Source organism: Delphinus delphis, chromosome 8 (genome assembly GCF_949987515.2).
Source record: "Delphinus delphis chromosome 8, mDelDel1.2, whole genome shotgun sequence".
Taxonomy (NCBI): Eukaryota; Metazoa; Chordata; class Mammalia; order Artiodactyla; family Delphinidae; genus Delphinus; species Delphinus delphis.
In genome coordinates this window covers 100192476-100220412 of record NC_082690.1, presented here as the reverse complement: position 1 = coordinate 100220412, position 27937 = coordinate 100192476, and the positions used below count along the sequence as shown (strand labels likewise).

At 49.4% G+C, this 27937-nt stretch overlaps 1 protein-coding gene across 6 annotated transcripts in view; it reads right to left on the bottom strand.

The window, feature by feature from the left end:
* Positions 1-25049, bottom strand: part of CD6 (CD6 molecule) — a 41141-nt gene extending 16092 nt beyond the window's left edge. For all 6 annotated transcript variants that reach the window (XM_060017441.1, XM_060017442.1, XM_060017446.1 and 3 more), the window contains exon 1: positions 24894-25049. In XM_060017441.1, coding sequence (XP_059873424.1) covers positions 24894-24954 — 61 coding nt within the window. In that variant the 5' untranslated portion in view covers positions 24955-25049. The remainder of the gene's footprint in view (positions 1-24893) is intronic.
* Between the last annotated feature and the right edge of the window lie 2888 nt (positions 25050-27937).

Sequence of the window (27937 nt, the reverse complement as noted above, 5' to 3'; positions counted from 1 at the left end):
GCAAATTATGTTGCTGGTCCTGGGGGTGAGTCATGTCACTGGGAGAAGAGAGGCGGGAGAGAGAGAAGAAACAAGTGGTGAAAGGGAGAGATGAAAGGCTGTACTAAGAAAAATCACATATACAGATGATTATACATAATTTTATATAGATTCCATCTATATAAGATTAGGTACAGAGGTAGATATGCAGAAAAACTAGAAAGATAAATGGGCTTTTTGTATTGCTTGCCTAAAATACAAGGGAATTGTAAAAATAAGTATACTAGAAATAAAGCCAAGTTAGAAATGTTGAAAGACATGTCATCATCAAATAGAGACTCTCTGAGGAGATCAGATGATCTCTGAGGATGACAGAGCATTGAAAATAAAATAATTAAATACCTTTTTTTTTTGCGGCATGCGGGCCTCTCACTTCTGTGGCCTCTCTTGTTGCGGAGCACAAGCTCCGGACGCGCAGGCCCAGCAGCCATGGCTCACGGGCCCAGCCGCTCCGCGGCATGTGGGATCTTCCCGGACTGGGGCACGAACCCGCGTCCCCTGCATCGGCAGGCGGACTGTCAACCACTGCGCCACCAGGGAAGCCCTAAATACCTTTTTTACCACTTTGTTCAGTGTTATTTAACGCTCAGTTCATTTACCACTTGAAATTCTCCTGTGTGCCCAGAAAACCATCTTGGGTTGAGCCTCACATTCTGGAAAGTTATGGACCAAGAGGGATAAGGGAGGGAGGGGAGGTTGCTGACTGGGAGGCGAAAGAAGTTGGGAGAGCTACCCAGCACCCCCAAGGAAGGTGGCAGCTTTTTTAGGCTGGTCCCAAGCAGAGTGGGGCAGGATGTTGGCTAGGGCAGCAAGAGGAAGATGCCAGGGGAGGATGAAGTGAAGGAGACCAGAGCATGGGGAAAATGAAAGCACTGCAGAGCCACCTTGCCAGGAACCGGAAAAAATGGGCCACTTGTCCCCTTCCTGGGTCACCCAGGCCCATGGGATTTCCCCGTAGCTTTTGGAAGGTGAGAGACACAGGGAGGGAGGAGGCACAGACAGTGAAGGAAAGGGGGCTGTTCTCCCAGCCAAGGCCACAGCTGGCCAGCCCAGTGTCAGAGCAAGGCTGGCACGGAGAGTTTCAGGTCCCTGTAGGGGCTGTGGAATGCCGGCCTGGCCACACACCCATATGGGGGTGAGATAAACAGCAGCTACCGCTGAGGGCACCCTCGGCCCTGGCTCCATCAGATGTGCCGAGGAGCACGTAGGCGCATAGTAAATGCTCACCCAGTGGACGATGGATGCAGAGATGCTGTACAGAGGGGAAGGCACGGTGGAGCAGGGCTACAGAACTACGGGGGGAGGAACCCACAACAAGAGCCAGTGAGGGGAGCGGGACAGGCAGCATTGGCCAGAAGCTCACCTTTCTCTCCTTAATATCAGTGCAAAGTGTTTGTGAGCACGTGTGTCAACAGCCTTAAAAACAAAAAGGAGGGCTTCTCTGGTGGCGCAGTGGTTGAGAGTCCGCCTGCCGATGCAGGGAACACAGGTTCGTGCCCCGGTCCGGGAAGATCCCACATGCCGCGGAGCGGCTGGGCCCGTGAGCCATGGCCGCTGAGCCTGCGCGTCCGGAGCCTGTGCTCCGCAACGGGAGAGGCCACAACAGTGAGAGGCCCGCGTACCGCGAAAAAAAAAAAAAAAAGGAACAAACCAGCCCCTTTTGATCCAGTAATCCCACTTCTGGGAACCCATCCTAAAGAAACGATCCAGAATACCACTACACAGCGGTTAGTGTCCACGCATCGGAATTGGAAAGTTCTCGATTCTTTTTGCTAGCCGAACCCCTTTCTAACTGTGTGACTCAGGCAAATCATTGGCCTCTCTGAGCCTCGGTGGCCCTCCTGTAAAACGGGAGCAACAAGCACCCACGTTGCGGGCTTGCCATGAGGATTAAGAGAGATGGTGTAGCCGGGGCGCCCTGAGTGGCTGCTTTGTTAGACAAAAAGCCTGCGGCCACGTGGCTTCTAATAGTTAAAAAACAAAAACAAAACTGGAGACAAGGAGACAACTGAATTGTCTAAAAGGGATCGAAGGATTGGTTAGGAAAACACAGCATGTTAAAAATATTTGCAAAAAACGAAATTTACCAAGAGTTTTTAAGGATGTGAGGGGAAGACCATGTTGCAAGGTTCAGTGATGGAAACAGGATACACAGTTCTCTCTCCCCAGGGCTCCCGCCCCAGCCTTGGCTTTAAGCTTCTGAAGGTCTTCCAGGACCCAGAGGGACCCAAGTTCAATGCCTCGTTCTAGCTTCTCATCGTACCCTGGACTTTTCCTCTGTGACCCCAGCCACAGGTGATTACGTATTTTATTTATGAGCAGTTTGGTGGCTGTCAGTCCCACTGAATTCTGAATACACATAGCCCCATGTGTATCCCAAGGCCCACAGACTCCCAGTGCAGTGGTCTCCCAAGTTGGCCCGGCCACTGCTCCAGGGCACTGCCGGGGCGGGGGTGGGGTGTGCCCCTCTCCAGGATTGGGACCAGGCCCCAGGGACTGCAGTGCCCACAAGTTTTGGGAGTGGCATGGGACTGTTGGCTGGGAGATCACCACAAACTGTGTTCATGCAGACCAGCCTTTCGTGTCCTGAGCAAGGATGACGAAGGCTAGTTGAACCCAGGAGGACCTGCCTCCCAGGCTCTAGCTTGGGGCCCAGATATTCAAAGAGGGCAGCTGTCCAGAAACATCCACTGGCCCCTAGTCCTGAGATTCACTGGGTGGGCACTGGATTGCCATTCCCAGTTTGCAGACGGACATTTGGGAGACAACCAGATGGGTAACTAGTGTTCTATTTCCATCCCACACCGATGGGAGCCGTTACCCATCTCAGGCATCTTGAGTCCGAAATGTAGAGATAAGGGAAGGGCTTTGTGATTATTCCCATTGCTCTGATGGAGAAAGGGGAGGCCCCAAGGCATGCCAGGTACCCGCCACAACTTCCTAGCACAGCTCAGTGATACTGTATTCAGTACTTTCACATACGAGGCCTTTTTAAAATACTTTAGATGAATTAACCAGTTTAATTCTCACAGCAAGTCCACAAAGTGGGGAAACCAAGGTGCAAAAAAGTTTAGCAGTAATTTGCTCAAGATGACACAGCAAGAAAATGGCAAAGCTAGGATTCGAACCCAGGCTGCATGGTTCAAGAACCCACACTCTTAACCACTCTACTCCACTGGGTTGGAATCCCACATCCTGGTTTCTGGTTCAGTGACTGACCATGCCAAAGGCGAGGGGCAGGGAGCTCTGACAGCCCGGGTGGTCTTCCAAACTCCTTCCAGCTCTACCACACTCAGCCAGCCCTGAACTTAGATAGCCCACCTCCAAGGGTGATACAACTCAGTACTCAGTCAAGCCCCAGGAACCAATTCCCAAAAGGGCCCTGATTCTAAAGATGTGCAGGCATGAGGAAGCTGTCCTTCCCTAGGTCAGGAGCCCCTGAGATGGCCTTCTGCCCGCCATTCCCCCAACAAGGACAAGATGAGGTCTGGCAGCCCAGCCATGAGCTGTTCCAGGACTTCCCCACCGACTCTCCCACACAGGCTGGCTCCGGCACTCCCTGAACCCGCTTGTTTCAATTCTGAGGCCAGAGGAGAAACTGGTTACTTGGAAGAGTCAAGGACTAATAGCCCCAGGGAGTTTAGGGGGAGGAGCCCCGAGTGGGAGGGTGCTGGGACTACAGTGAATGTTTTTCTTTGAAAGACTCTCTTGAGGTTGTTGATGGAGAGCAATTTTTTTTTAATGTTTAATACTAGTTTTATTTACTGATAGCTAGTGATCTTTAGTGGAACAGTAAACCTCTGAAATGCTTTTTTTTAATTTTTATTTTATATTGGAATATAGTTGATTAACAATGTTGTGTTAGTTTCAGGTGTACAGCCAAGTGATTCAGTTATACGTACACATATATCTATTCCTTTTCAAATTCTTTTCCCATTTAGGTTATTACAGAGTATTGAACAGAGTTCCCTGTGCTGTACAAGTAGGTCCTTGTTGGTTATCTATTTTAAATATAGCAGTGTGTACAAGCAGTCCCAAACTCGATGGAGAGCAATTGTTAAAACAACTGGAAAGAAGAGACAAACAGTCTATAATTCCATTAAAATTGGAAAGAAGCAGTGCGCTGGCTCGCAAAAATAACTTATGACTTGATTCAGAGGGAATAGCTGTGTCCTGTCTTTGAAGGGACTTGGAGAGGTTAGGTTGAGTTTATTTTGTCGCAGAGACTGAAGCTGTCCTGGGGGCTTGGTGGGACAGTGTGGTCCTCGCTTCCAGAGGTGACCGGCATCAATGTCTATGTGACTAGACCAGGCTGTACCCACTGGGGACTTTCAAAACCCAGGAAGGTTGGGCTGACTTCTCCCCCCCTGGGAACCCAAGAGAAAGTCAGCAACTTGGTATCTTAGGCTTACTTAACTTATTTTACAGGATTTTTGTTTGTTTGTTTTCATTCTCTCTCATCATACCTAGGAAGGGCTTACGGACACAAGGAAAACTCAATGCACAGGCTATGGACTGAATGTGTATGTCTTCCTAAAACTTCATATTTTATTCATATATGAATAAATTCATATTCGAAGCCCTAATCCCCACTGTGATGGCGTTAGGAAGTGGGGGCTTTGAGAGAGAATTTGGGATAGGTGAGGTTATGAAGGTGGAGCCCTCATGATGGAAAAAAAAAAAAAAGCAAGAGACATAAGATCTCTCTATTGTGTGAGGATACAGCAAGAAGGCGGCTGTCTGCAGACCAGGAAGAGAGCCCTTACCAGACACGGAATCTGCTGGCACCTTGATCTTGGACTTCTTAGCCTCCAGAAACGTGAGAAACAAATGTTTGTTGTTTAAGCCACAAACATTTAAACCACCCAGTCTATGGTATTTTGCCCAAGCTAAAGCAGCACGTGATTGACAGAGAAAAGTGATGACAAAAGCTTCAAGAGTCCCAGCCCCAAAGGTCCTCAGTCACGCAGGTCAGAGAAATCCAGACTTTTTAGCTTGTATTTGTCACCATGTTATATAACAGAGGATGCTCACCTGCATGACATCCTCCCTACATGCCAGATTGAATTCCCCTCCTTTCCATCACCAAACCCAGGGGAGGTAAAAGACAACTGTTCGTAATCTGCAGTGAGAGGAAACTCAAAGATGAAATCAGGGTACACCACCAGCTTTGGGGTATGATCTGTTTCTGGAACTCCCCTTCCTACTCTTATGCTCAGGAAAGTGAGGACGTGTGAGCCACATTTTCCGGAAAGCTGAGAAAAGAGTCTATTGCTGTTCTGCATTCAATTCCATTAACACTTGCTGAACTTGTACCACGTGCTGGGGCCTGGAGTACGTATTAGGGAAGTAAGCGTAAATGAGATGATCCTGGGAGTAGGAGAGTCCACAGCCTTCCCAGCACCAATGCATCAGCTTCACAGTTGCCACTCTTGGGAAATATTTTTTTATTTTCAAGTTTTTTTAATTGTCTTCTCAGTTACTAGTAAAAGAACAGACATTTAATCAAAGAAGACATACACCTGGCAAATGAACACAAAAATGTTCAACATCATGAATCATTAGGGAAATGCAATCAAACCATAGTGAGATACATCCCCACACTTTTTTTTTTTTTTTGCAGTACGCGGGCCTCTCACTGTTGTGGCCTCTCCCGTCGCGGAGCACAGGCTCCGGACACGCAGGCTCAACGGCCATGGCTCACGGGCCCAGCCGCTCCTCAGCATGTGGGATCCTCCCGGACCGGGGCACGAACCCGCGTCCCCTGCATCGGCAGGCGGACTCTCAACCACTGCACCACCAGGGAAGCCCCATCTCCACACTTTTAAAATAGGTAATATTCAAAGTACTGATCATACCAACCAAGAACCGGTGAGGAATACAGGGGGAATGGACTGCTCCCATATTTTTGATGGGAATACAAATGGGTACAGTCATTCATTTAGAACAAGAAACTATATGTTTGTATAAAGAATTTTATGTACACGTTCATAGTAAACTTATCTGTGATAGTCAAACTGGAAACAAACAGGAAATTCTCTTTTCATGATTTAGAACAGAGACTTTGGGGACAGACAGAATAGTGATCCGAACCCATCTCTGTCGATCACTAGCTGTGTGACCTAGGGAAAGTCACTGAGCCCTGCTAGACTTCAGTTTTAACCTGGCACTGGGCATAATACATAAGCCACATTGGATCGCTTTGAGGGGGTGCATGGATAACATATGTAACATGCTTAGGACGTGGTACATGGCCACTGCCATTATGTCCCCCCACCCTGCTCTCTCCTGTTCAATCCCCAATGGACACAAGAGGGCAGCTCTATCTATCTATTCATTCACCCCAGGCATAAAGATGGCTCTGAGGGTGCCTCAGTTTTCTCTGCAAAGGGACAATTCCAGTTCCCCCAAAGCTGCCTTCTTTCCTCTTGCCTCCCTGTCTTTCTTAGGAAGCTTAGCAGAGCTGCCTCACACTCACAACTCGCTATTCCCTTCCTTGGCCCTACAAACACGGCATCCAGCATTCCTAGAGATGAGATGTGGACTGCAGTTGCCATGGTAACAGGAGTTCCTCTAAAAGCAAAGGCTCCTGTGGACCTGGCCCCAAGGCTTGCTCAGGTTCCCATGCCAGACTCTACCTTCTTTGCAGCTACCAGATGGTAAGATGGGATACCACCAAGCATAGAGAATCATGAGCAACTCACGATTGAGTTTCTCCAAGTGAGCCCAGCAGGCCAGAGACACTGGCCTTTTACAAGCCCCATCTTCTTGATCTCCCCATAAGGATTCAGACCACTGCCTGCAGGAAATGGACATCCGGGTTCCTCCTCTAGAATTCCGATTCAGTAGGTCTTGGATGGGGCCCTAGAATGAGGATTGCGTAGAACCATCTACCAGGTCTTGGGCAGCAGAAAGAGCATGGGATTGGAACTGAACAAGCCTGGGTTTGAAAACCAGCTTCTTCCTTACTATGGAAACCTTGGGCAAATCTCTTCATATGCCCAACTTGCCTCCCTCACCTCACAGGTATAAAAACCTCGCAGGACCGAAACAAGATCACACAAAAATCCAATACCTGGCCGCAGTAAGTAGCAAAGAATATCCTGCAGAATCAACAAGCACAAATGAATATATGTGATAGATGTGCGTGTGCATATGAGTAATAGGCAGTAAAGGATTATAAACAAGATTCACAGGATGACCATATTCTTGTAAATACAATGCATAGAGAAATGGCCAGAGACCTCATTAAGCTGAGGGTGCTGCTATCTTGACTCCACGGCAATACTCTTCTATATATAGCTTAGAAAACTATTCGCTGGCAAGTTCACATGCAGACATATGCAGAGATTGTCACTGCAGCACCGTATGTAATCAAAGAAAATTAGAAGTAATCTAACAGTTCCTCAGCAGAAAATAATTAATGATACTATGTTATATTTATAGACTGAATTATTTTGTTAAAAGAATGAACTAGATCTATATCTAGCCACTTGGATGGATCTTTGAAACATATATTGAGCAGGAGGAGTGAGCTGTAGAACAATGCATCCAATATGATGCCATTTATAGAAAATACGGCACGTGTACTATCTATTGGGTATTGATACATTTTTATGTAATAAAAGTACAAAAACATGGAAAAGAAGGGTACACACACCACACCTTGGAGCGTGAGTGCTCTGGGGAGGGAGGGATAAGGAAATATTTCAGCAGCATCTGTATGGTTTGTTTTCTTATTAAAATAGATCTGAGCAAATATGTGAAAATGTAAACATTTCTTAAATCTGGGTGGTGGGGATGCCTAGGAGTTTTTGAAACACTCTCTGTACTTCTGTGTGTTTTTCAATATTTCTCTCTAACAAAATGTCTGGAAGATTCTATAACAGGGTGGTAACAACAGTTACCATTACAGGTAAATTTCTTTCTTTGTTTTCCTGTAGTTGCTAAATTCTGTACTATTTACATATATATAATTTTAGTGTTGAAAATGAAAACAACAGTTTTTTTAAATGACAACATATGTGAAAAAGCCTTTGTAAATTGCTTGAATCATATCAATGCCCCCTGCCAAGGAGTCTTGTGTGCTTACATGGGTTTTTAATAGCTTTAAATTCTTTCATCTCCATCATGATGCTCAGAGGAAGGTATTATTATCCCCACTTTACAAATGGGGAAATATAGGGTCCAAGAGGTGTGGAGGAACTTTCCAGGACAACAGGGCTCATAAGAGGCAAAGCAGGGGAACTTCCCTGGTGGTTCAGTGGTAGAGAATCCGTCTTGCAATGCAGGGGACGCAGGTTCGATCCCTGGTCAGAGAACTAAGATCCCGTATGCCACGGGGCAATGAAGCTTGCGTGTCACAACTAGAGACCCCGAGCGCCACAACTACAGAGCCCACATGCTCTGGAGCCCGCTCGCCACAACTAGAGAGAAGCCTTTGCGCCACAACTAGAGAGAAGCCCACGCGTCGCAACGAAAGATCCCGCGTGCCGTGACTAAGACCGGATGCAGCCAATAAATAAATAAATAAAGGCAAAGAAGGATTTGCACCCAGACAAAGGGTTTCCTGGACTGCCTTGATTACACCTGTTCAGGAAGTTACTGCAAGAGAGGTGACCTTTGGGCCAGGGCTTGGGGTCTAGGAACATTTCACTGGGGCAGAGGGAGCGGATCCAGATTTATTAAACAGAGAGCTTTATAGACGTCATTCAGAAGCATCATGATGACCCTGTGAGGAAGTGCTATCGTGAAACCCATTTAACTGACAAAGAGGCTCAGAGAAATTGTTACTACTCCAAGGTCACAGAGCTTGGTGGTGAAAAAGCCAGAATTCAAATCCAAGCATGTTCCCCAGATTCACTCTTTCCACTGTGTCAGGCAGCTTCTACAAGTGAGAGAAGGCAGAGGGGCATTTTGGGTAGGGGGTACAGCACATGCAAAGGCCCGGAGGCAGGACAGGGCCTGCTGTGTTAAGCTAGAAACTCAAGTATGTGAAATTCAAGAATAAAATCCCCCAGAGTTTGGCCTCTGTACGAAGGGCAGGGCTGGGTTTTTCCGGGTTTCAGTGGAAGCTGAAATTCTGCTCGGCCATGCAGGATTTTCCAGGGGGCCCGTCCCCACCCACCGGCTCTCAGGAGTGGCTCTGGTTCGAAGTCTCCGAGAGCTGCTGCAGCAGCAGTTTCTGGGTGAAGGAAGCTTGAGTGTGGGCAAGGGGTGAAAATCCCCCCAGCTCTCAGGGGTGATGCTGACACCTTCCTGAGGTGGCCGAAAGCCCCCTTCGGAGAAGGGCCCCCTTAATATCAGGCATGTAGCAGCTGTTGGAAGTCATCATCATCCTTCCTGGGAAGGAAACACAGCCCTTCCCAAGCAGGCTGGGACCAGAATGTCTCCTGGGATGTAGGGACCAACCCTGGCTCAGCAGCTGTGCCCATCAGCTCCGAGGGGCCCCTCCCCTCTCACTACCCATCTCCTCTCTCTAAACAAATCCAGGCCCAAATCCAGATTCAAAGGGGAAACTGGGGAGGCACGGGGGATGTTCAGCCTGAATCTCCACGGCCACCTTGTGTCATTAGCAGCTAAAGGCCGGCAGTAGCCAACGGCCACAAGGCCAACCAGGCCCATGAGTTCAAGTTCAGGAAATAAATTTGGGTTCCCTGGGAAAAGGTAGCATGTGTGTGTCCCGGCTTTACATACAGCACGCACTCTCCTATGACTCTCCGTTGGGCCCACTGAAGTCTCAGTTTTCCCAGTAAGAAACTTGAGCGACTTGCCCAAGGCCACAGTTACTAAGATGTGGAACCAGAATTCAACTTCCGGTCTCTCTAAATTCAAGCCCACTTCTTGGCTCTCTGGAGACATGGTCAGCCCACACTCCTCTCCATAAGTCACGTCTAGGGCACTTCTGAAGTGGCTCAAAATCTTTCACGTTTCTGCCCATCTTAGCCCTTAGTCACTCCTTCCTTCCTTCATTCGTTCATCTGTTCCTCATTCTTGGCCAGGCTCTGTGCCAGGTCCCAAGCCATGGCAGAGGATGAAGATATACTCAGAGTTGATTATGATCAGGTAGAAGTGCTACCCCAGGGGTCAGGATAAAGTGCTCTGGGAAGAGTAGAGGTGAGAGGGAATCATTCTGACAATTGGGAGGGGCCTTAGAGGATGTGTAGGAGTTCTCAAGGATGAGAACGTGATGGAGAGCAGGAAATACCCAAGCCTTTGCCAAACAACCTGGGAGATCTAACTTGTACCTTTCCAGGGGGTGAGCGGGCTCAGAGGAGAGATCATGTGGGGCAGTGACCTACCACTCTCCATGCCACCCTTTCTCCCCACCAGTGGTCTGACACCACAGGGCTTCCCTATCCTTCCTTGCAAAGGTGCTCGAGCTCTGACTTAAATGCTGGGAAGACATTGTTGCTTTCTCAGTCCCTGAACCCCAGCAACAGGTAAGATCTCTGATCAGTGTCTCCCCCTCCGGTGTCTAAAGAGGCCTTCAAACTGGGGCAAGGAGAGAGCCAGCTGAATGTTTGGTCAATGCCAAAGTACGATGGACCCTTGGGAAGCTTTGCAGAGGTTTGAGGTGGGCATTCTAACTCTGGCAACCAGCACCCACTGCTTTGGGGTGAGGGTCTGGCTCAGCCAACAGACCTCCCACCTACTCACTCCCCACCTCATCCCGCCCTCCCAATCCACTCCTCTGGCTGGTGACTCTGCTTCTAAACTCCAGAATCCTGGGGAGCAGAGAAGTCAAGAAGCCACCTCCATAGGGTTGGGGGCAGCACGGTAGAGTTGGAAGCAGGTGGGCTTTGGAGTCAGACAGATTGAGTTCGAATCCCATCTCTTCCTCTTAATACCAGGATCTGGATTTCTTTTCTTTTTTAAAAAATTTTTATCGGCATATAGCTGATTTATAATGTTGTGTTAGTTTCAGGTGCACAGCAAAGTGAATCAGTTTTACATATACATATATGCACTCTTTTTCCTAAACTCTAGTATCATCAGTGACCTTTGTCAAAGTAAGCGGTGATGTTCATAGCCACCTCCTGGGGCTATTGGGAGATTAAAAGAGAAAATGATCGTGATGGGGCCTGACTCTCAATAGCTATTTGGCAACACGCTTGCACAATCTTTAATGCAATTCTGAAGCCCCAGATACCCCTGGATTTTTCATAACTCTGTGGGTGGCCTTCCTGACCTGAAAAGATGCTGGTTTGTCCATGGTCTTTATTTATTCTACGTGGTGTGAAAAATCATATATTTTGTTGCAGAAATGTTAAGGTATTTGGTTACAGAGGCTGCTCAGGCCCCTGCTGAGACATTACATCACATAAACATGTCACCTCTCTAAAATCCTAACATTCTAGATTCTGATTTGAACCTGGCCCCGGAGATTCCAGAAAGAGACTCAGGACCTGAAATGGTTTCCTGTCTTTCCCTTGAAGGAGCAGCTGTGTGGATGAGTTCTTGAAATTTAAGGCCAGAAATGATGACCTAACTTCCCCCTTTATCTTCTTCTTTCCTCACCTTCCCCAGTGGAAACCCTCCTCAGAAAAGAATCTTCATCCATTAACCAGTGAGGAAAAGGCAAGCAATAGAATATGGGCAAAAGGCAGGAAGAGGCCCTTCACAGAAGAAGAAACACACAGGACCCTTGAACATATGAAAAACCCAGCCACACAGCCGCAGAGGAAAGCAATGTCAGGCCACAGGGAGAGACTGTTTCACAGGCCCTGGATTGTCGACAATTAAGAAGGGTGGTAATATGGAGTGTTGCTGAGAATGGGGATCAGTAGGGACTCTGTACATTGCTGGAGGGGGGCGGGGTGGAACAAAACTGTCACAGCCACTCTAGAAAGCATTTCCATAGTCGTGACCCAGAAATTCCACTCCTGAGTCATGTACACACACGCACACACATGCATGCACTGCTATGGGCTGAATCGTGTCCCAGCAAAACAGATATGTTGGAGTCCATACCTCCCAGTACCTCAGAATGCAACCTTGTTTGGAGATTGGGTCTGCACAGAGTTAAAATAAGGTCACTAGTGTGTGGGCTCTGATCCAGTATGACTGGTGTCCTCATAAAAAGGGGAAATTTGGAGGCAGACATATGCACATAGGAGGGCAGAGGTGGGGATTTGTTTCTAGACGCCAAGAAATGCCAAAGATTGTCAGCAAACCACCAGAAGCTAGGAGAGAGGCGTGGAACAGATGCTTCCTCACAGCCTCAGAAGGAACCCACCCTGCTGACACCTTGATCTTGAATTTTCAGCCTCCAGAATTGTGAGACAATACATTTCTGTTGTTCATGCACCCGTTTATAGTACTTTGCAGCCCTAGGAAACTAAGTCACACACGTACCTGCAACAAAGGTCACCTCTGGGAGGCAAGAGCTGACAAAAGCCCACAGCTGCTTCTGGGGAGTCTTGGGAGAGGCGGGGGCCAGGGGGGGAACCGCAGGACGGATGACTGTGCCCTCCACTTCCAGATCACCAGAGTCAAAAATTCCACAAGTGCTTTGTGGGACTGAGTTTCATGGCTACATGGACGTGGCTGGAACCGAGCCAGCCCCCACAGATGCAGGTGATGAAAAATGGTCTCTAAAGACCTTCAGGGACGGCTTTAGAGTCTATCTAGAGAGCGAGAATTGGGGAGCTGACGTTCCGGTGGTACCCATTTCCCCTCAGAGAGGTTTGGAAACGTGCCCAAAGTCACAGAGAAGGTGGTGCGGCCTGGGATCCCATGCTGGTCCCCGAGACCCCAGAATCCACGTTCTCACAGCCGTTCTGACAAATATTCATCACAACCAACACGGTGCCCTTCCGCACACCCACCTCCGCGCTGACGCGACTAAACGCCCACGACGCTACAGAGACCTACACACTCCCTCCCTCAGGAACGAAGGTCCTCAGTGTGTGCGTGCTGGGTGAGATCTCTTTTAATGTGGTTGTCATAACATTCTTACAATAAGGATGACTAATGTTTACATCGTGTCTGAATTTTCAGCTGGAACCAGGTGGGAGTGACAAGGAGAGACGGTAGAGCTGAGACCAGCCACTGCTATGACCTTGGGTGAGTCCCTGTCCCCTTTGCCCTCCTCCGACAGCCCCTGATGTGAGGTTGCCAAGCAGACTTTGCTTCCCTCCCTCACAACACAGACCCCGCTGTCCCCACTGCCTCCCCCAAACTGGTCTTTCCACCAGTTAACGCAGTATATCCCACACCAGGCCAATTTAAGATCCAAGATTAAATAGTATTGAATCACACAGTAAGCAGATGATTCCTTTTCCAATTGCTCAGTCCTGGGGATTACAAGCCTTTCACAAAGGGAGAGCTGACTTGGGCTTGGCTGGCGGGCTAGTGAATGACGCAGTTGTTCTGAGTGTCTTATCTGTTTATACAGATATATTCAATTTATTGAAGCAACATTGGTCTGAGACACATGAAACCTAGAAGATGTCTAGGTTTAAATCAACTTACTTAGGCTTACATACGAAGTTGATTATAAAAAATATTTGTTAAATAATTGTATATACATAAGGGCAAATCAAATCACATCCTTTTATACTTAAAACTCTCTGATGATTTCCCATTTCCTTTGGATTAATTCCAAGCCCGTACGTGATCTGTTTTCCCTGACACGTGTCAACCTCTCCACCTCCATCTCCTCCACTCTCCCCTTCCCTCTGTAATCTCCTCCAGCATGTGAAATTCACTCCCGCTTCAGGGCCTTTGCACCTGCCATGGCCTCTGCCTGGAATGTCCTGCTCCCTGATCTTGGCACGCCCAGCTCATCCCATCAATCAGATCTCTGCTCACGTGCCGTCAGGGGCCTTACCTGGATCCCCATTCCAGTCTCTCTGTCTTCCCTCCTTTGCTCTATTTCCCTCGTTGCACATAGTCCTCTCTGAAATGATACTATTTTTTTTGGTAGTCAGTTTTTAAAATTAATTTTTATTGGAGTATAGTTGCTTTACAATGTTGTGTTAGTTCCTACTGTGTGGCAAAATGAATCAGCTATACGTATACATATATCCCCCCTTTTTTGGATTTCCTTCCCATTTAGGTCACCACAGAACACTGAGTAGAGTTCCCTGTGCTATACAGTAGGTTCTCATTAGTTACCTATTTTATACATAGTATCAATAGTGTATAGGTGTCAATCCCAATCTCCCAATTCCTCCCATTCACCGCCCCCCTTTCCCGCTTGGTATCCATACATTTGTTTTCTACGTCTGTGTCTCTCTTTCTGCTTTGAAACGATACTATTTTTTAAACGTTTATTCATTTGTCTGTTTTCTCCACTAGAATATAAGCTCCTTGAATTCTGGGACTTTGTCTTACATCCTCAGCGGCTAAAAACAGTGCCCAGCACGTAATAGGAGCTCCACAAATGAACGGCAGGAAGCTGTGAAGGTGGAGGGAGGACGGGCCGGGGAGCAGGGAGGAGCCCCGCCAGGCTCCACAAGGAGGCAAGGCAAGGTGGTGGCCGTCAGAGGCTCAACCTGAGAGCTCACTCTTGGCCCCATCAGCACCAGCCTTCAGGACACTGAGCCAGCTGGTTCCCACTCACTGAGCCAGCAGAGAAAGCTGAGTCGGCCACTGTATCTGTAGGAGAACAATGGCATCACAACATCACCATCAAGAAACTATCGCACTAATAACTGATCCAGGCCAGAATCAGCCATAATATTACGAGCGGGTAAAGCTTTGAAGGGAACCAAAAAATTTACGTATTCTCAAAGAATCTGCCCACAAGAGACATATTTATCACAAAGGAGAAGAGTGACTTTACCTAGCAGACGTCACCTTAGCCAAGCAATCAGAGTTAGACCATGGGTAATGGGACAAGCTGATACCATGTCTGAGAAGGACACAACTTCACTTCTGTGATACTCCTGCCAGAAACAACACAACTAATCATGAGGAATCATCAGACAAGCCCCGCTGGGGAACATTTTAGAGAATAACTGGGCTGTACTCTTCAAAGTGATCAGTATCTTGAAAGAAAAAATCTGAGCAATTGGTCTAGATTAAAGGAAAATAAGGAGAGTGAAATGCAACACATTCAATGGAATTTTCTTTTGCCTCTAAGGCAAATTGTTTTGGAACAATTGGCAAAATCTGAAAAAGTTCTACAGATTATTTTTGTAGCAACGTTTATCACCTGATTTTGATATGTGTACGGTGGTTACATAAGCGAATGACCTTATTTTTTTTTAAGACATATTGAAGTATTTAGGAGAAAGGGAAGTTACGTCTACAACCTACTCTCAAATGGTTCAAGAAAAATGTAATAGACAGAAAAATAGAGAAAATGATAAAAATATTACTAGTCCGGAATCTGAGTAAAGAGCATATGGAAAATCTTTGTATATTTTTGCAACTTCTCAGTAAGTCTAAAATTGTGCTGAAATAAATTTTTTTTAAATAAAACTAAACAAAACAGTCGGGGAGCCATTGAGGTGGTGGAGGCAAAGTGGCTGCAGGAAGCCAGCTCCTCGCCTCACAAAGCTGACATCTCAGAGCCCAGGGTCAGCTGCGTTCACCTCAGACCCACGTCAGACCACAGCCCTCCCCTGCCATCTCCACATCGCGGCGGGGGGCGCTGAGGACGCATCTGTGGGCACAGGCCAGCGCCACACCCTCTGGGTAATGTGGGGAAGGGACCCCGGGCAGAGCCTGCAGACCCTTCTCACCCCTGCTCCTGACCTTGCGTGCCTCACTCCCCATTTTGCACCTCAGTTTCCTCCTCTGACAAATGGGTGGATGTCAATGACTGGCAGCCCTCTGGGGATGGAGTCTTCCAGCTCAGATACTGCTGCCATATCTCTAGAACCCCATCTGGAGAGTGCAGCACATCTCTCCAAGGAGCTTGATTCAGTTGGCAAGTGTGTTTACTTAGTTTAGCTGAAGGAAAGAGAGGAAGCTGGTCTCGCTGAGAAGAATGGGGAGTAGACGTCCTCCCTGTCCGGGACATGCTTCTCCACCTCTGCCCCCGCCCCAGCCCAGCTCCCAGGCACCCAGAAGTTCATCTCTTCCAGAAGAGATGAACATCCTAGCAAAAATTTTATTGAAGTGTAGAGAAAATCTTTCCCCAAGCCCCATTTAGGAAGAGGCAGCTGGCGGGGATGGGTTGGTTGGTGCCCAGAAAGTGACTCTGGTCACAGTTCTGTAGGCAACTCGCTGTGTGGCTCCAGCTTTCCAAGTATCACTTTGTGCTTCTGCAAGATGGACAGACCCATGCTTGGCTTTGCACATGGCTGACGACACAGTGACTTCACCTCTGTGTTCCCCCTGACTCGGGGCTCAGTAGGTGACTTCCAAACTGGAAGTGGGGCACACAGATGGGATTGCCAGGACGCCTTGAAAAGCTCTCAGCTCTGAGGAGCCCCCCTCACTCACACAGCCTGTGTCCCCGCACAGCCCTGGCCCCCAGCTCCGGGTGCAGACTCCCTGGGCTATGCTGGCCCTGCCCGGAAAGCCCAGCCCAGCTCAGGGTCATGATAGAGCGGTCGGGGGTGTCCTGGAAACTTACAGGCTGGAACTTCTAATGTGCCCTGCCATCTCCTAACACTCAGTGGAGACCCGGGGGCAACCCCCTTGCAGGGGAAAGTAAGGGGGTCACTCTCCCATTATGGTACCCTAATCCAGCATCTCCCAAGGGCTCCGCAGTCTCCTCCTCAGCCCCTCAGCCCTGCCTCCCTGCCCAGCCTCTTGGAGGCTGTCTCAGCTGCCACTTTCAGGCAGAGGCAGCTGGGCCACAGGAGCCTACAAAATGGTGGGCGGAAACCCGGGCTTCCCTCCGCGAGCTCCTGCCTTGGCCCCACGCCCAACAGTAGGTGTGGCCACGGGGGTCTTTGGCGCCCAAGAAGCCCCATGTTTCCCCAAGTACTTCACAACCATCGTCTCATGGAGCCTCATCCCAGCCCTGGGCTCTGGAGGTTGCCACTGACCCCACTTTATGGCTGGGGAAACTGAGGCTGAGCGGAAGCTTGGCCAGGAAGTGGCTTCTGACACACAAGTTCTTTCAAGGGGTTTTTTCACCCAAATTCTATGACAGCCCAGCTGTTGGTAGCTGAGGTGCAAACTCCCCAGAGAATGGGGGACCTTTCCTATAAAAATCTTGGGGTGGCTGGAGTTCCAAACCCCGCCGGTCTTCCAGGGCTGGGAAACATCGTGGATTTGGAGTCATAAAGTCAAGTTAAAGATCTGGCGCTTACTAGCTAAAAACAAGACAGCAGGGCTTCCCTGGTGGCGCAGTGGTTGAGAGTCCGCCTGCCGATGCAGGGGACGCGGGTTCGTGCCCCGGTCCGGGAAGATCCCACATGCCGCGGAGCGGCTGGGCCCGTGAGCCATGGCCGCTGAGCCTGTGCGTCCGGAGCCTGTGCTCCGCAAGGGGAGAGGCCACAACAGTGAGAGGCCCGCGTACCGCAAAAAAAAAAAAAAATAAGACAACAGGTCCCAAGTGGAGTTGTTTATGCTAAAGCCGCACATCATGAAGCCGAGACTTAATTATGGTTTCAGCTCTCCCAGACATGGCATCTTAAACCCGTCAATCAGAAATCACCTGACCAGCACTAGTTAGGTCATCTGCCTGCTAGACCCCGCCATCCCCTAAAAGAAAGTAACTTTGAGATAACCAACCAAGACAGCACAGGGAACTATACTCAATATTTTGTAACAACCTATATATATGAAAAAAAATAGATATATATGTATGTATAACTAAATCACTCTGCTGTACACCTGAAACTAATACAAGATTGTGAATCAACTATACTTCAATTTAAAAAAATAAAATTAAAATAACAATAAACGACAAAAAAAAGAGTAACTTTGCAATAACCAATCTGCTTTTTTGCCTAGTATAACTTTCTGGTTCCTACTCCCTTCTGCCTATAAAAGTCCCCTTTTATACCTGTCTTTTCTATCTGCTAGATCGTATGCCGCCGATTTGAATCGATTTTTGCTCAGTTTAAAAATTTTAATATGCCTCAGTGTATCTTTTAACAGTCTATTAACTGTGCCATCCAGGAAAAGTCACTTCACCTCTCTGAGCCTCAGTTGCTTAATCAGTAAAATGGGGGCAATAACTCATACTTCACAGGGCTGTGATGAGGAGAAGACAGGTATATGAATTTACACCTGTCGGCCTGGCGAACGTAAATGTACGGTTTGTGCCGGGCTCTGTGCCTGGCGTGCTCACTGCATCCTCATGACACGGCAGTCTGGATGAGTCAGCAGAAAAAGAGCCCGGAGCCCAGCTCGTCTGGGAATTGGGGCCCTACCTACCCCCTAGGCCTTAGGCCATGCTCTCCAGATCCTGCTCCAATGGGCCCTTTTGCCTGAAATGCCTTTTTTTCCCCTTTAACTTTTTATTTTGAAATGATAGACTCACAAGAAGTTGCCAGAATAGCACAGAGAAGTCCATGCACTCATCTTCCGGCTTTCCCTGACGGTGACCTATTCCGTAACTACAGTAAATGACCAAAACCAGGAAGTTGATACAGACACAACACGACTATCTCACCAGCCTTTGCACGCACACATTTAAAAAATGTCTTCGTGCCTAGGATGTTTTGGCCATCTTTCTTTCGTATGCAAAAGCCTTCTTGTCCCCCGTGTCCAGCCCCTCTGGGACAGGGACATCCCCCTCTCCGGGACGCTCAAGCTCTCCCTGTTCTGACTCCGGGCTCCCAGAAATAGTGCAGCCCAGTGATGGAGAACATGGGTTTTGGAGATCCACAGACATGGCTTTAAACTCAGCATCACCCACTAGCCTGGGGCAAAATACAGAACTTTCTGAGCCTCCATTTCCCCACCTGTAAAATGGGGACGAGTGCCCCAGTGTCAATGTAGGACAGGATAAGCATGGCTGCTGCTTGGAGAATGGAAGTCCCCTGCAGTGGATGGTGGTTATGGCTGTCATGGGATTGCACCTGTTGTCACATCTATCCCAGAATGACCCTTGTATGTTTTGCCACCTTCAACATTTAATATGTTCAAGGTCAAACCTTCATATCTCAGGGCCATCCCAGGGCCTGGCACATAGCGGGTGTTAAATAAATTGTGGGTAGAGGGAGCCCCCTACCAGACAAGCTTTCCTTTGTCTCACTGCGTCTCTTCAGCTTCACTTCATTCATTCCTGGCCTGGGTGGGCAGGGTAAATGCCCAGCAAACCCATGAAGGCTGGGCTTTGCTGAAAGAGGCAGCCCATTTGCTCCCATCCGATCCTGAGAAGTCTTCCGGGGGGTCCCAGGACCCCAGAGGCCGCTCGGGGCTGTCCCTGGATGCAATGTTGAGGCTGCAAACCCGGAAGGTACAACACCTTGGGGAGATGCCTCATCCTCAGAGGGAACCCCAGGGGCAGCCAGCCAGGAGACAGGCCGGGCCACTCTTCCCCGTCAGGACACCTCAGCTCAAGCGTTGGCACGTCTTAGCTCCAGACTTTGGACAGGCCTCAGCCTTGCTAACCCCCGGTTTCCTCACCTACACCATGGGGTTGTCACGTGGGTAAATGAGTTTATTGTGCAAATGGCATCACGTGAACCGCTAAATCCTGTATTTACATAGAAGAGATCTTCATCTTGGCTGTGTAACATTTATAAGCTCACATTTAGGTGGTCACTGACAGGGTATTAAATACCACACGTCTGGCCAGAAATGAATCACATTGTTTCCACGATGTTTATTTTCACCATTGTTACCATCAGGTGATTTACAATGGCTTTCTCTTGAAGGCAGCAATATAAAGTTTTTTCTAAAAATAAATGTCTTTATACTTTAAAACATCCATTAAGAGTATCAAGCAAACTGTCAGGTAGGATGGCAGCTTTAGTAATCGTCCGGAAGGGCAGGAACGAGGGCCCCCAGGAAATGCTGCTCCTCTGATGCACCTCGCCCTGACCTGGCCGATGGGAGGCAGTGCTGAGGGGGGGATGGACGGTCTGGAGGACCTGAGACTGGGGCAGGCTAGCGACCCGGGCATTCCAGCCCCACCAGCGTCTGTTCAGTGCAGGGCTGAGCATCTGGCATGGGATTTAGTTGTGGTCCAGGCAGGGGGAGGGTGGGCCCCATGCCAGGGGGGTCTTTTCCTCCAGGCCCCTGTCCCAAAGCCTCAGCTGGAGTCACCTGCTTACCCCTCCCTGTCCCAGGGGGGCGGCTGATGCGTCAGCCTCAGAATCCGACAGCTGGGGGCCCAATTTAATTTTCGAGCATTCCTGTGAGAAATGAGGCTGGCTCGGAGCAGGCCTCAATAAATGCGAACTGAACGAAGGAGGCTGTGGGCAGCGTTTCTCACTCATTCTAGATCCCTCTGGAATCATCTATGTTTGGCTGAATATGCCCGACCCAACGCCCTAGGAGCTGCCTTGTCCCACATCACCACATGGCCACGGCCATGCTAAAGGTCCCCACCAGTCATACGATCAGAGAGCCAGACTATGCTAGGAGAAATATGCAGGTGTCTGTCATACGTTATTTATAGATCTATGAGTTGGAGTCTTGCCAGGCAGGAAGAACATGCGGGGGGGAAAAAAGAATAGTAAACATTTGTTTAGTTTAATCCAATCAAGTGGTAAAACTCCCTGGGCTGGGGGGAGACAGAGAGAACTAGGTTTTTGAAACCTGGATCGCGGGTCGAGCAACCAGCCCCATCAGAGGCCATGGGCTATCCGTCAGCAGCACAAGAGAATCATATCTTATATTTTGGCAAAACAACCAAAAAGCTGTCCTCATCTCAGTCCACTGAGATGGAAACTCCAACCTGCTCGAGATAAGCCAAGTTACGTGCAATGGTAGGAATCTTTTCTCCTTGGTAAGTGATTTTTAAGCCCAGGAAGATTAGAATTTAAAAAATAGAGGTGTGAAACAAACAGAAACCCATAGTATCTGTACCTTTCTGTTACGTTTAAGTTGGGTCAAGTTCTGTATGTTGGTGCATAAAATCCTGTATTTTAATGTTTAAGAACTTTTAGCCATAGAGTTTCTCATGTTTGTGACTGAGTAACTGACTTCAGTTGAAATCTGTAAAGTTGATTAGACTACTTAAGAGAACTTAATATTCACTTTCTTAATAAGTGAGTTTTTTAGATCTATAAGCATTCTTTTCAATCCTTGGGAAGGTTGTGTTTCTTAGAGGTATTTGAAGCATTTATAAGAAAATCAAATTCATTAAATTTATAAATGTAGTGGAGAGTATCTAAGGTGGTGCTAGCCAGTGTAAATGGAAGGTGAGCTCCATAGGTCATTTTAAATTTTCTGGGAGGCACATTTTTCAATTTTTTTTTTTTTTTTGCGGTACGCGGGCCTTCCACCGCTGTGGCCTCTCCCACTGCGGAGCACAGCCTCCGGACGCGCAGGCTCAGCGGTCATGGCTCACGGGCCCAGACGCTCCGCGGCATGTGGAATCCTCCCGGACCGGGACACGAACCCGCGTCCCCTGCATCGGCAGGCGGACTCCCAACCACTGCGCCACCAGGGAAGCCCCTAAGAGGCACATTTTTAAGAAGGAAAAAGGAATAGGTAAACTTAATTGTAACAGTAACACTTATTTAACCCAACATATCCAAAATATTATCATTTCAATGTAATCATATAAAAGTTACTAATGAGCTATTTTACAATTCTTTTTCTGAACACATCTTTAAACTCTGCTGTGTATTTTATATTCCTAACACATCTCCATTCAGACGACCGCGTTCCAAATGGTACTTTCTAATAGCAGCTAGATTAGACATCACAGATCTAAGGGGGCTCAATCAGCTACATTTGTCAGTGGTATTTATTATTTAAGGAGGCTTACTCTGTTCAACTCGACTTGCTGAAATATTAAACAAAGACCCCTTGAGAGCCATTGTTAAAAACTACTGGACTTGCAAAAAAAAATGAGATCTGTGTATTGAATTTACAAGGTAAGGAAAAACAGATTTTTTTTAATGTGTTAATTTAAGAAATTATTTTTTTAAAGTAAAACCACAAATAGCACACAAGTGCACAACGGCAGCCCTTGAGGACCTCGCGCCAACCACGGTCCGGATGGAATTCGAGTCACCGAGCCTGGCTCAGCCCTGGTGGGAACGGCCGGGTTTTTTGCTCCTGCATCGAATGCAGAGTGTCAGATCTGACCAAGCTCTTAAGGATCATCTGCCCAAAGAGCCCCATTCCACCCAAACTGAGGTCCAGAACCGACAAGCACCGTCACAAGGTGAATTAAAGGCAGGGTGGCAGCAATCGGCTGGTCTCCTGACTCCCCTCCCCCACAACCTCCCCGGTCAGGGGCTTCTAGTTCATTCTCTCCACCTCTCCATCCCCACTTGGCTGATCTGGAAACCGAGGCAGAACTGGAGGATAAGTGGACAAACAGGTCCTGGACCCAGGCCTCCAGGGAGCGCCAGCAGAGGATTCGGAAGCATGGCTCCCTAGGCCCTGGTCCCTGCCCTGGTCATTCAACAACACAAACCAAGGCCTGCCGCGAGGCCGGCCCAGAATCCAGGCCAGCCTGGCCAGAGACACAGCTGTGTGAGGCCCAGGATGGAGCCTGGAGGCGAGACTGCAAAGGGAAGTAGGAAAGGGGAGGCCGGGTCCACCAGGACCCAGGAGGGCCAGACTCCACGTGCCTGTGGTCTGAGGGCACTGCCCGGTAACCCGCCCAGGCCACGTGCAGCCCTCGGGGTGATGCCCTGGAGCTCCCTGAGGGACCTCATTCTCCCAGCTCCCTTTCCTTCCTCCCTCTTCCCAGTTGTTTTTCTTTCTTTCCTTTTCTTTTCTCAAGTTCCCTTCTGCCCAGAGTGCCCCTCCTGCCAGGCCCTATTTCCCAGCACTAGGACCTATACCACTGCGCACCCTCAGGAGGGTCGAAGGGAGCAGCATTTAATGCCATGAAATCGCATAGCGAGGAAACTATTCCCGCCCAAAGGGCTTTCAGACCCCCTGAAAAGTCAAGAAGAAAATAACAATTTGGAGGCAGGGTGTCTTTATCATCCCCTCACCTTCCCTTTAACAAAGAGGGCTGCCAAGGCTTCAGGCTCAAGGGCCTTACATTCTTCTAACTTTTTACTAACACATCAGAGGAACTGGTTTTCACCGCCATTTTTTTTTTTTTTTTTGCGGTACGCGGGCCTCTGACTGCTGTGGCCTCTCCCGTTGCGGAGCACAGGCTCCGGACGCGCAGGCCCAGCGGCCATGGCTCACGGGCCCAGCCGCTCCGCGGCATGTGGGATCCTCCCGTACCGGGGCACGAACCCGTCTCCCCTGCATCGGCAGGCGGACTCCCAACCACTGCGCCACCAGGGAAGCCCTCACCGCCATTTATTTTTATGCTTACCTTTACCTTTTATTTGTGGCAAATGATGTCAGTTTTCCATTTGTAATTGTGACATAAAGTTTCCTTTCAAAACTGAACTTGTATTAGTAACAAGTGAGTCAACTGACTGTAAGTACAGTTTTGAAAACACGAAGTTAGTAAATAACTATCCTGAGAGTGGAGTGGGCCGGGCAGAGACAAGGTGATGTGTGAGGAACTGGGCCCCAAGGGACCCTCCTCTTCACCTTCCTGGGCTCTGCCCAGCCCAGGTTCCCACCACTCTTCAGGCACTGTTCACGACCAGATCCCAGGGCCCAGGATCTGGCCGTCAGACCCAGACTTAATTTTGAGCTGAGGCTGGCAGCTCATGGAGAACAGAGGATGGAGACGCAGAGCGAGGGCCCCAGTCTCAGACCATCTGTCTGTTCAGCTCGGGGGCAGAAAGCGGCCAAGCTCCAGGGTCTCCTGGTAGAGTGAGACAGGCAGAGCTTCTCTTCCGGGCCCATATGGGGCCGAAGGAGCACCTATTCCAGATCCCAGAGCTAAACGGCTTTCCTTGAACCAGTGTGAGGTCAGGAGGCTGGGAGCACGTGCCTCTAGATAGACAGAGGCAGGGAGAAGAGCCCCCCACGGCTCCCCGAATGCTCCAGGCTTCCTGATGGGGCCTTCCTGGGTCTCCCTAACACCACACTCAAAGCGTTCAGCATCTCTACTGCCAGGTGGACCCAGACTCCCAGGTCCAGCATTCTGTTTCCATACCCATCTCCTTATCCCCCAGTGTGAGGGCCCAGAGCATCTCCTGCCCAGCTCCTGCCACGTTGGACCCTGCACTCCACAGGGGCCAACAAGCACCCGATGAGCACAGCCCAGGGCCCCAAACTTCCTGCCACCCGATGCCTGGCCCATGTTGCGAGGGTGTTTGGGCACCCAGACGGAGCTCAGGATCAGGGAGGATCTGAGCCTCAGAGCTTTTCTGTTCATTTGTGCCCTAAACTACGCCCAGTGGAGCAACCAGCGGCCAGCTGTCCCCAGCTCTGCTTAGCTTCCCGAATTCTGTTTCAGGACGGCTCTGCTGTGAGCGGTACGAGCTTGGTGAACCCAGGGCCTCAGCTTTGGGGTTGAAAGTATGAAAGTCAGTGGCCCTAGTTCTCTGGAAGGCAAACGGTTCCTTCCTGAGAGTTGGCAAGAAATAGGGATGCAGGGATTCCTGAGCCTGTGGGTGGGAGGCGTCTCCCTCCTGTGAGCCTGGGAGCCCATTGGTAAGACACCCCACGTGCTACCCGCATTATCTGACCCTCGTGCTACCCGCATTATCTGACCCTCGAGGGTCCTCCTAGCACTGCCCAGGCACAGCCTCAGCCCCTCACGGGGGTCCCTGTACCCTCTCTGGGCCCCTAATGCTGTTGACACAGCTGGGACCATCCTGGTACCAGAGTATAGTCCTGGCTAAAAGGCTCCAGACAGGTGAGTGTGAGAAAAGAAGCAGAAAAGGGGCCAGGAGGGCAGGTCCCAGGCTCTCCTGCAGGAGCGCAGGAGGTGGGGAGAGGGCTACCTGAGAGAGCTGCCGTCAGCAATCCAGCAACCACGAAGAGGAGCATTATGTCTGGTGTCATCTCCGACCGCTATGCCTGCCCGCCAGTGGGAAGTACCATCCTAGGGCCAGAAGGTGGGCAGGCTACCGAGTGCCCCTCTCAGCGACTCTGCCCTTAGCTGCTCCCGTTTGTGTATCTCTCTCAGCAGGAGACAGCACCCCTTTGCACGCATGCGGCCAAACCCAGCCTGTGAGTGTCTCTCACGCCTCTGTGCCCTACTTGTGGTTTCGGTCTCCAGGAAGGAAGGCTGGTAATATAGGCGAGGAGAGCTCAGCTGCCTCGACTGTGAGCTCCCCCCCAAGCCTGGCTGAACCCCAAGAGTCGCAGAGTGAGACACACACACACACACACACACACACAGGGGCCTCAAGGGTCTCCTAAGGAAGAGGGAAGCAGAGGGGCCATGCCTCATTTCTGGAGACCTGGTACATAGTAAGTAGAGTGCCCCATCAGTACATATTAGAAGAGTGGATGAGTGACCCATTTCTGTCCTAGTCCATGGAATCTGGCTCTCATGGGATTGAATCCCAAGCTTTACCTTGTTCTCAGGTGCAAAGATGGCTGGGAAGAGGGAGGACGTGGCTTTGCACTTTCAAGAGGGAGCACCTCCACCTCCCCTCAGAGAATGGTAAAGCAGGAAGGGTCTGATAGATGGTTTCCCCACCTCCTCTGCAGGCTGGAACCAGCCCCAGTGACGGCGCAGAAGGCTCCAGTCCCTGCTCCCCTGGGTCCTGGGTTGAGGGTTCATTGCTCTGTGGAAGCAGGCACGGGAGCCGGGCCCCGGAGGATAAGCAGGATTTCAACAGGCAGTGACGGGCAGTCGCCGCTGGGCCAGAAGCAGCAGCAGGAGCAAAGGGGCGGGGGCAGGCCGCCCGGGGCTGTTTGGGAAACGCTGAGCTGTCCAGTTGGGCTGCAGTGGACACTGGGAAAGACGCAGGGACCAAGGGTGGGTTTTTTTGTTTTAATTTATTTATCTATTCTTGTCTGTGTTGGGTCTTCGTTGCTGCGCACGGGCTTTCTCTAGTTGCGGCGAGCGGGGGCTACTCTTCGTTGCGGTGTGCGGGCTTCTCATTGCAGTGGCTTCTCTCATTGTGGAGCACGGGCTCTAGGCGCGCAGGCTTCAGTAGTTGCAGCACGTGGGCTCAGTAGTTGTGGCTCACGAGCTTAGTTGCTCCGCGGCATGTGGGATCTTCCCGGACCAGGGCTCGAACCCGTGTCCCCCGCATTGGCAGGCGGATTCTCAACCACTGCGCCACCGGGGAAGCCCCAAGGGTGTTTAATTCACCACTGGACTCCCTGTGGGGCCTACAGTTGATGCCGAACAAATGCTGTTGAGTGAACGAAGGAACAGATCACTTAATTTGGTCGTCCAAACAGAACCCTTGAAGAAGTTGAGTCCAGAGGAGGTTGGTTCTGTCCTGACCCTTCCCCATCATGACCCCATCTCAGACTCACCTGGCCTGGCTTGACACTTCCCTCATCCTTGCTTGTCTTCACCTCCCCGCCCTGTGGAATGGAGAGGGGGTATCTGAAGTTACAGGTTTTGGAACCACAGGGACCTGGGCCCCTCCTGCCCGTCCCTGCGGGGCGGAGGGAGTTGAGCTGAGGCTGCCCTCTTGTGGAAGGTTCTGGTAGCACAGGCAGCAGGTGGATACCTCCCACTTCCATTCTCAACTCCATTCAACCGACCCTTAGAGAGACCTCTTCAGGAGGAAGAGAGGAAACCACAGCCCCGCCCTCAGAGAGCAGGTAGTTCACAAACACAGGTGACCAACCGCAGGCCAGGGTAGGATGGACACAGTGGGTGGTCTCCTGCTGATAAGCAGCGTCCTGAGAGACACATGTTTGATTGAACAGGAAAGAAGGCTAGACTTCCGTTTCTGGCAATACAGGAGATAGCAAGTGCTGGAAAGTTCTCCTGAAACAAACCACTAAAAAAAAAAAAAAAAAAAAAAGCTGGATAAAAATATTTCAAAGCATCTTTAGAAATGCCTAGCAGAGGTGGCAAGAAATTAAGGATAATTATCAGAGGCCAGAAACAACAAAATCAAACATCCAAAGAGATCCCAGAGAGCAAAAGCAGAGGTTGCTCTGTGGTACCTGCTGATCCCACGTGGCCAAGAACTTCAGTTTAATGAGTCAAACCTAGAGCTTGAACAAAGTGAAAAGCAGAATCAGTAGCTCCCACTTAAAGCAAAATGATGAAAAATAACACCCACAGTGGATGACCTAGGAGAGGAAAACCTCTGGAAGGGAGCTGATGCAGAACTTGCTAAGCTCAGCCTTGATACTGAGTGAAAGAAAAAGGAACGTCACCCCTGAATTCTCCTAACCACCAGCCTGACCCCAAATGGGCCTGGAGGTGGAATTCACAGCACGTGTGTGGCAACAACACAACAAACAAACAAACAAAAAACAAAAACAACGGGAGAATTTAAAGAAAGTAGATAGTTGTTCCCTAGGTACTCAGCAGAATCAAATAGGAAAATCCTCTCTGGAGTAACACCTTAAACTTAGGCCTCAAAGAACCCCCACAGAAAAGTTTCACAGGAACATGAGTTCATATGCCAAAAAAAAAAAAAAATCATAAAATGCAAGATACAAGTGTATTAGTCAGGGTTCTCTAGAGAAACAGAACTAGTAGGATATATATATATGGTTTATTGTAAGAAGTGGCTCACGTGATTATGGAGGCTAAGAAGTCCCAAGATCTCAGTTGGCAGGCTGGAGACTCAGGAATGCTGGTGATGTATTTCTAGTCTAAGTCTGAAGACCTAAGAACCCACAGAGCTGATGGTGTAAGTTACAGTCTGAGTCCATGTCCAAAGGCAGGATACGATCAGTATGCCAGCTCAAAAACAGGCAGAGAGAGACAGAAAATTCTCTCTTACTCAGTCCTTTTGTTCCATTCAGACCTTCAATGGACTGAATGAGGCCCACGCACATTGGGGAGGGCAATCTGCTTCACTCAGCCGACCAATTCAAAGTGAATCTCATTCAGAAA